The following is a 9646-nucleotide window of genomic DNA, read 5'->3' as shown; positions in this document are numbered from 1 at the left end:
ACCCTCTTCAATATAATGATAAACGATCTATTCGAGGGCCTATCCCCTAAAGTAAACACATCAAAATTCGCGGATGATGGAGCCATCTGGATCCGCACTAAAAGCATGAACATGGTCCAAAATTTACTCCAAAAATCTCTTAATAAAATACAACAATGGGCTGACAAATGGGGCTTCTCCCTCAACTCAGAAAAAACAACAGGAATAGTATTCAAACATAAAAACATGAAACCCGCCTCCCCAATCCTCCAGCTAAACAATCAAACAATCAAATTTCAAAAACAAACCAAATTCTTAGGACTTATGCTCACATCCAAAACCTAACAACTAAATGCAGTAAAGACCTAAACACCCTAAGATGCCTAACTGGCTCTAACTGGGGAGCATCCAAAGATACCCTCCTCTCTCTCTACATATCACTAATTAGATCAAAACTAGACTACGGCTGCGCCATATACAACACCCTAAACAACTCTCTATCTAAAAAACTTGACTCAATACAATATCAGGCTCTCAAACTAATTACACGCACCCAACATGGCACCTCCTACACCTCACTTCAGGCCTTAACAGGAGAAATGCCACTAAGTCTACGCAGGGAACAGCTAAGCTTAAATTTCTGGGCCGCGTCCCAATCAAACCCTCTCATCCAAAATTTAATAAACCAAAACATCAGCCCCAAAAACCAAGCTCTAGCTCGTAAACACCCCTTACTTACCCCAATATCCCAAAGAATAACAAACTACCTAAATGAACACCAAATTAAAAATCTTAAACAAAACTGCAAACAATCAAATATCTTCACCCCTAAACTTAAAATACCCAAAATAGACACAACACTAGCTAGCCAAATAAATAAACAAACCGACCCAAACATAGCTAAAACTACCACACTAGCATACATACACGAAAATTGGCCAAATTGGTGTCACATTTACACGGACGGATCCTCAGATCCGACCTCCAAACACACAGGTTTCGGAGTCCATACCACACAACCAACTAAAACCACACAATCCTTCCGACTCCCAAACAACCAATCAATATTCACGGCAGAACTAATGGGCATGGCCTCAGCCCTCCATAATCAAGAATCCAAAAACCACAAAAAAATCCTAATACTTACCGACTCCCTAAGTGGACTGCAAGCCCTCCAAAACAAAAATACCAAAAACCGACCTAAATTAATAAATCAAATACTTAAAAGCTCCAACGACCTAACTAAGGCAGGCAAACAAATAACCTTCTTGTGGATACCCGCCCACGTAGGAATATACGGTAATGAAAACGCCGATAAAGCAGCTAAACTATCCCTCAAAATCCCAGAAATAAGCTTAAACTTACCCATCTCAAAATCAGAAATTAAAAGTGTAAACAAGCAAAAAATCACCAAAAAATGGCATAACCTATATCTAAACTCAAATAGCCAAATCAAAAAAGTGCTCAGCAAACCACTGACCAAACCCAAAATTCTCCATCCATCCAAAAAAATCGACAGAGTAATCACTAAACTCCAAACAGGACACACCAACCTAAATAACCACCTAAAAAAATTTAAAAAACACACTACAGGTAACTGCCCACACTGCAAACAACCAGAAACCCCAGAACACGCACTCATCCACTGCACACACTACCTAACACATCGAACCGCATTACAAACCACCCTCAATCTAAACAAGGCTCTAACTCTAGAAGCAATACTAAACCCACAAAATAAACTAGAAAACTTCAAGGCCTTAGGCGTATTCTTAATCAAAACGGAACTAATAAAACGCATCTAAAAACACAATAACTCACCAAATCAAAATCACATAAACAAACAAACATCCACCATACCCAGCTCCCTTAGTTCTCCTCCCCAATCCCATCGGCATCTATTCCAAATCTCAAAATTCCCAAATTCTATATAAGCAACCCCTAAAACCCCCCTCTTGCGTTGCACAGACCACCTTCGCCCCTTTCGGAAACACATTAAATGGCCTGGCCGGGTCCGTGTGCGAAATACGCATCAGTCGGAAAGCGCACGTTAAATCTCCAAAGTAAGTAAGTAAAAAGTAGACTTCCTATGTGTGTAGCTGCACATGCACGTTGTGTTCAAAGGTGTAAAACGGCGATAAAGGCCAGACATCCACGGGGTGTTTTACCGACACACGCCTCGCCTGTGCACGACTTTTCAAATAGAGCGTCAAGAGTTGTGCGCCCTTGGTCGTGTGCGTTTCGCCTAGCCCTCTACCTGCAACATGTCACATCTACCTGTTGTATGGCGAGAGAAATGTATGGAAATACTTTCTAATAAGTCTAAAGTACGTTTGCAAGCGATCAGCTAGAACGGGGAACATAAAATAGCTGGTTTATCACACAGTCGCGTCGTTTCTTTTCATATTTGTAAAGCGTGTCAACAGTGATCAGCTTGCTCACAGCTTTCAAAATACATTTTCCAGCAGCAAGCCAGTGAACTCCTATTGACAGGCGCTCTGTACGATCTAACTCTTTCTCCTTTTCTTATCTGTGTAGGCAAAGAGATGTGAGCCGAGACTTAACACGAACAACATTATAATTTTACATGTATATATTATATATTCATGCTTTGAAAGTAAGAAAGTAAGTAAAATAGTCAATTATCGGTGCACGCAAACACCTTTATGTGGCGAAAAGGACGTACATGCCTTCAGAATAGTTGACGAGTTTGGTGAACGGACAACTGAATATGATCACATGTATAGTGGAAAAGTCCTTTCTGTAAAGGTATGTAAGAATACATGGCTGGCAGCTATGTCTTTGAGCAGACATGCATGAGTGGGGCCATTTACAAGGAAATAAAAGTGTATGATTACATCAGATGTGAATGAGGCAAGTGCACCTTATGGTCGAAAAAGAAAAAAAGTGGGAATCGCATAGCAAAAATGTCTACTGCACCCGGTGTTCCCAGGCGGTCACCCATCCAAGTACTCTCCGGGCTCGACGTTGCTTATCTTCGGTGATCGGACGAGAACCGGTGTTTTCAACGTGGTATGGCCGTAGACAATGCTTATCGGCAAACTTTAGCTACATATAGACACCGCACATTGGTAAACAGACATTGCCATGAAAACAGCATGCTCGCGTTTTCAGCGGGTTCAGTAGACATGTTGTGTTTGTTGATTTATGATGTATATTTACAGGGATTAAAATCTAGCCGTTGTAAAAACATGTGATCACTGATTAACACGAGGCCCGGCACACTCGCTCACTCGATCCGGCCTTTCGTCTGAAACATTCACTTTTCGTTGATGCATTGTAGCCTATATTGTTCTGGTAATATTAACATCCAAACGACGAAGACCCCTACTAATATCGTGCTATTAAGACAGGCAAAAAGACTTAATCTGTGACGACCGATCGAGTGATCTAAACACCTATGTATATATGTTACTGTTCGGGGCTTCGCGCCCTAGCTGCTTGTGTCCCGAGATCCTCGTCTTACTAGACTGTTTTCCTGAAAGTAAAATCCCCGTTACTTACTTGTTATGACAAAGTTAGTTTCAACTCTAACTGAAGTGACCAAAATTATGTCTCCAGAAATATAGTGTCAAATGTTTTCTGTTGCAAAATGGCGAAGTCGTCAGAAAAACGTGCTTCATTGTCGTTGTTTGAACGCTTGTTCTAGCTTATCATAGGCAATACTGATGAGTGTTGTGTTTTACTTTCATAGTTAGATATATTGAGAATTGACAGGCAACGTTTAAAATGCAAAAACATGAGTCTCAAGGCTAAAAATGTGCTTTTGAAAGTAGCGATGTCTACATTTTAGACTGGGTCGCTTCATTGGAAACAGCACGTGTGGCTTTGAACTTCACCCGTGAGCGTTGCTATTGTAACCGAAATGTAGCCAAATGTTTTTACTACCTAACTGTATTGTTGAAATTGAAACTTTCCTTGATTAATAAGTGATTATTCGGATACAAATACACGAAAAAGCACACGCGCTTGTAAGCGTGCAGCTATCAGCCACAACAAGCAGGGTGTCTCCTCCGACGTCCGCGCCTCCGGAGTATCAGCCGGGCTGTCTGTGGGGAAGTGTCATTCGCTCTCTGTGCTTCTCTCGTAGCTGACGTGAATTTTTACCACTCAAACTTACCACTATGGCTGATGCTGCTGCTGCCCCCGCTGTTGTCAAGACTCCCAAGAAGAAGGCTGCTGCCAAGCCTAAGAAGGCTGCCGCACATCCTACCTATTTGGAGATGATCAAGAAAGCTATTTCATCCCTGAAGGAGAGGAGTGGTTCCTCCCGACAGGCTGTTCTGAAATACATCTTGGCCAACTACAAGGTCGGTGACAACCAGGTGGCCATCAATGCTCGCATTAAGACTGCTTTGAAAAATGGAGTCAAGAACGGCGCACTGAAGCAATCAAAGGGAACTGGAGCTGCTGGATCATTCCGTCTTGGCGAGGCCAAGAAAGACGAAAAACCCAAGAAGGCTAAGGCAGCTGCCAAACCAAAGAAGGCTGCCAAATCCCCCAAGAAAGTCAAGAAGCCAGCTGCTGCCAAGAAACCCAAAACAGCCGCTAAGAAGGCCGCTAAGTCACCAAAGAAGGTGAAGGCTGCAGCCAAGCCCAAGAAGGCGAAGACACCCAAGAAGGCAGCAGCCAAACCCAAGAAGGTCAAGACCCCCAAGAAGAAGGCAGTCAAGCCAAAGAAGGCTTAAGCTCTCATTGTCACGCCTTCGCTCCACATTTCTGTGGTCCAAAGGCCCTTTTCAGGGCCATCCAAATACCCCAAAAGAAAACTTGAAAACACTGATAACAAAACAATAAATATGTATATTAGCAGTAATAAAGTGCAGGTTCTCGTGATAACAGAGATAACGTGGCAGCAACACCAACCACGCACATAACACACATAGGTGATGATGATAAGGGTACGTCAGGGATTTTATTGTGTGTGTGGGGGGGGGGGGGGAGGGGTTGGGGGGGATGTGTCTTCACACTAATAACTGTTGTTATGCTTGTTTATTAACCCCCCAAATTGGTGTATGTTGGAAAGTGAGGCGATTAGTGTCGTTGATATATATAATATACTGAGTGCAGACTTCCTATGTGTGTAGCTGCACATGCACGTTGTGTTCAAAGGTGTAAAACGGCGATAAAGGCCAGACATCCACGGGGTGTTTTACCGACACACGCCTCGCCTGTGCACGACTTTTCAAATAGAGCGCCAAGAGTTGTGCGCCTAAATATGTATATTAGCAGTAATAAAGTGCAGGTTCTCGTGATAACAGAGATAACGTGGCAGCAACACCCACCACGCACATAACACACATAGGTGATGATGATAAGGGTACGTCAGGGATTTTATTGTGTGTGTGTGTGTGTGGGGGGGGGGGGGGGGGGGAGGGGTTGGGGGGGATGTGTCTTCACACTAATAACTGTTGTTATGCTTGTTTATTAACCCCCCAAATTGGTGTATGTTGGAAAGTGAGGCGATTAGTGTCGTTGATATATATAATATACTGAGTGCAGACTTCCTATGTGTGTAGCTGCACATGCACGTTGTGTTCAAAGGTGTAAAACTGCGATAAAGGCCAGACATCCACGGGGTGTTTTACCGACACACGCCTCGCCTGTGCACGACTTTTCAAATAGAGCGTCAAGAGTTGTGCGCCCTTGGTCGTGTGCGTTTCGCCTAGCCCCCTACCTGCAACATGTCACATCTACCTGTTGTATGGCGAGAGAAATGTATGGAAATACTTTCTAATAAGTCTAAAGTACGTTTGCAAGCGATCAGCTAGAACGGGGAACATAAAATAGCTGGTTTATCACACAGTCGCGTCGTTTCTTTTCATATTTGTAAAGCGTGTCAACAGTGATCAGCTTGCTCACAGCTTTCAAAATACATTTTCCAGCAGCAAGCCAGTGAACTCCTATTGACAGGCGCTCTGTACGATCTAACTCTTTCTCCTTTTCTTATCTGTGTAGGCAAAGAGATGTGAGCCGAGACTTAACACGAACAACATTATAATTTTACATGTATATATTATATATTCATGCTTTGAAAGTAAGAAAGTAAGTAAAATAGTCAATTATCGGTGCACACAAACACCTTTATGTGGCGAAAAGGACGTACATGCCTTCAGAATAGTTGACGAGTTTGGTGAACGGACAACTGAATATGATCACATGTATAGTGGAAAAGTCCTTTCTGTAAAGGTATGTAAGAATACATGGCTGGCAGCTATGTCTTTGAGCAGACATGCATGAGTGGGGCCATTTACAAGGAAATAAAAGTGTATGATTACATCAGATGTGAATGAGGCAAGTGCACCTTATGGTCGAAAAAGAAAAAAAGTGGGAATCGCATAGCAAAAATGTCTACTGCACCCGGTGTTCCCAGGCGGTCACCCATCCAAGTACTCTCCGGGCTCGACGTTGCTTAACTTCGGTGATCGGACGAGAACCGGTGTTTTCAACGTGGTATGGCCGTAGACAATGCTTATCGGCAAACTTTAGCTACATATAGACACCGCACATTGGTAAACAGACATTGCCATGAAAACAGCATGCTCGCGTTTTCAGCGGGTTCAGTAGACATGTTGTGTTTGTTGATTTATGATGTATATTTACAGGGATTAAAATCTAGCCGTTGTAAAAACATGTGATCACTGATTAACACGAGGCCCGGCACACTCGCTCACTCGATCCGGCCTTTCGTCTGAAACATTCACTTTTCGTTGATGCATTGTAGCCTATATTGTTCTGGTAATATTAACATCCAAACGACGAAGACCCCTACTAATATCGTGCTATTAAGACAGGCAAAAAGACTTAATCTGTGACGACCGATCGAGTGATCTAAACACCTATGTATATATGTTACTGTTCGGGGCTTCGCGCCCTAGCTGCTTGTGTCCCGAGATCCTCGTCTTACTAGACTGTTTTCCTGAAAGTAAAATCCCCGTTACTTACTTGTTATGACAAAGTTAGTTTCAACTCTAACTGAAGTGACCAAAATTATGTCTCCAGAAATATAGTGTCAAATGTTTTCTGTTGCAAAATGGCGAAGTCGTCAGAAAAACGTGCTTCATTGTCGTTGTTTGAACGCTTGTTCTAGCTTATCATAGGCAATACTGATGAGTGTTGTGTTTTACTTTCATAGTTAGATATATTGAGAATTGACAGGCAACGTTTAAAATGCAAAAACATGAGTCTCAAGGCTAAAAATGTGCTTTTGAAAGTAGCGATGTCTACATTTTAGACTGGGTCGCTTCATTGGAAACAGCACGTGTGGCTTTGAACTTCACCCGTGAGCGTTGCTATTGTAACCGAAATGTAGCCAAATGTTTTTACTACCTAACTGTATTGTTGAAATTGAAACTTTCCTTGATTAAGAAGTGATTATTCGGATACAAATACACGAAAAAGCACACGCGCTTGTAAGCGTGCAGCTATCAGCCACAACAAGCAGGGTGTCTCCTCCGACGTCCGCGCCTCCGGAGTATCATCCGGGCTGTCTGTGGGGAAGTGTCATTCGATTTAAATCACTCATGGTTACATGTTGCTCGCGCTCAATCGCTCCCGACATTGGATCCCCCATAGATCGTGTCCCCATTTTACACCAAGATCAGCAAGAAGCAGTAATCAGCTTTGCTTTAAGAAACCCTCCTCCCCTCGGACCTGTCGCTCGCAACCAGGTGGCCTCAGCTGAAATCAAGCTGAAGGAGGCCAACCATTCGAACTTCAAACATGGCGGCAAATCGGACGCTATCACTCGATCGGCAGGAAAACCGACATGACCGCCCGCTGTCCACACCCCAAGCATCAATATCAACTTCAACCCTAGACAAACAGAAAGACAAACGTCCCTCAAGAAAAGACTGTAAGCTACTATCATCTACCTTCACCACTTCCCCTTCACTCACTTCAACCACCGCTAAAATCTCCACTAGTTCCCAGTACCCTCCACTCGATCTAAGTAATCCCACTAACCTCATCCCTCCCACATTCGGAAAATCCCCTCCAATTTCGCCCAGCATCTCAATGACTACTCCCCGCAGCTCCCAGTCTAATCTACTAAATAACTTAGCCACAGCCACAGCCATTGGGGGAAAACGCCCTCTACAATCACCCGAAGATCTCGAAACGCAGTCGAAGATACAGAAACGACAGAGTTGTACACAACCTAACTCAAACAACATTCAACATCTTGTACTTCTAGCATTCAATACAGGTCCCACCCCACTCACTTCACTGTACACCTAAAACAGATTTGGGCTTATACTAAAGCAAGCCCATCTAAAATTCAAATTTATAAACAGCTGCGGCAGAGCCTTCAAAATAAACTTTAACCTACAATATGACCTCAATGTGGCAATGAAACAAACATCAATAGATGGCATCAATCTGTCGTGGCAGACTCCTCGTTGGCTTTCTGAAACAAAAGGGGTCATTTACACCGACCCTGCAGAGTCTGACCACGACCTCAAAGCTTACGTAATTGAATCAAATAAACTCCAAACCCAGCCTCAAATCACCAATCTTCTAAGGATCACCAGACGAAACCCACAAGGTCCCCCAACAAACACTTCCACTATCATCCTGACTTTCAAAGGAACCAAACTTCCTGACAAAATTACTTTTGGATCAATATATTGCAAAGTGCACAAAACGAGAAAAAACCCAGTCCAATGTACCATCTGCCACCTTTTTGGACACGCACAATCAAATTGTAAAAACCTGGACAGATGTTCCAAATGCAGCTCCGAGTTCCATAACAGCACTGAGTGCAATCAACAAACCTACTGTATAAACTGTGACCAATATGATCATACCGCCTTTTCAAACACCTGCCCAGTCCGCCAAAACCAAATCCTATCAATAAATAAACACCTTACAGCATCTGACCTCCCTGCCCCTGCAAGGAACCCTAACTCCAAAATATACAACTGGTACGACAGGGATTTTGCCCCCCCCACCTTTATCCTACGAATCTTCACATGACGACGAGGACGACCTCCCACCACCCCCAAACCCACCACCCCGCCGCCAACCCAGGATGCCCAAGCCAAGAGCACCAAGCTCAGGTCGCTCTGCTAGTCTAGCGTCGTCACGGGGTCGTAGGCAAACACAAAACAAAGGCAAAACCATGACTCCAGCTACCACAGCCAGCCATGAACAACCAAACCCAGGGCCACCACCACCAGTCACTACAAACGTAGCCCCCAAACCCCCTAAATCAAACTCAAACCTCCGTTCAATACACACAACACCACCAGTACACACAGCACAAGACGCAATCATCAAACAGCAAAACATCCAACAAAATCTCATAGAATTCATCACTGCACTAACCCTCTCTCCCAACAACACAATCGAAACAATTCACCAATGTCTTCTCCAAACCTCACTATACACTCACCCTCTAGTGCAATTAAACACAATGTCAAATCAATCAAACTATGATGGGACACCACAAACACACGCAAATACACACACTCCTACTGCTACTACTCATCATGCACATAATCCAGTGGAATGCAAATGGCATCATATCCAAATCCCATGAAATTAAATCACTAATAAAACTAAATAAGCTCAACCCACAAATAATAGCCATTCAGGAGTCTAAAATACCAAAGAACAAACAACTCACTATACCAAATTACACCAC

General features: G+C 43.3%; 1 protein-coding gene and 2 non-coding genes across 3 annotated transcripts; 1 reads left to right on the top strand and 2 right to left on the bottom strand.

Annotated features, from left to right (window-relative positions):
* Positions 1 to 2907: 2907 nt before the first annotated feature.
* LOC124137207 lies at positions 2908 to 3026 on the bottom strand. Its single transcript, XR_006861493.2, has one exon. It is a non-coding gene; the product is annotated as a 5S ribosomal RNA (ribosomal RNA).
* A 1052-nt stretch (positions 3027 to 4078) lies between these two features.
* Positions 4079 to 4688, top strand: LOC124137179 (histone 24-like). The gene has a single exon (XM_048384467.1). The coding sequence runs from the start codon at positions 4125 to 4127 to the stop codon at positions 4686 to 4688; it is 564 nt and encodes a 187-aa protein (XP_048240424.1). The 5' UTR covers positions 4079 to 4124.
* A 1660-nt stretch (positions 4689 to 6348) lies between these two features.
* LOC125373591 lies at positions 6349 to 6467 on the bottom strand. The gene has a single exon (XR_007218434.1). It is a non-coding gene; the product is annotated as a 5S ribosomal RNA (ribosomal RNA).
* Positions 6468 to 9646: the final 3179 nt, after the last annotated feature.

Source organism: Haliotis rufescens, unplaced genomic scaffold, assembly GCF_023055435.1.
Source record: "Haliotis rufescens isolate VD_foot unplaced genomic scaffold, xgHalRufe1.0.p SCAF_5, whole genome shotgun sequence".
NCBI lineage: Eukaryota > Metazoa > Mollusca > Gastropoda > Lepetellida > Haliotidae > Haliotis > Haliotis rufescens.
Note: the sequence above shows the minus strand (reverse complement) of the source record. Positions and strands in the feature narration are given on the sequence as shown.

Coding starts and splice junctions, on each gene's coding strand:
- LOC124137179 (XM_048384467.1), top strand. CDS start 4,125: ATGGCTGATGCTGCTGCTGCCCCCGCTGTTGTCAAGACTCCCAAGAAG.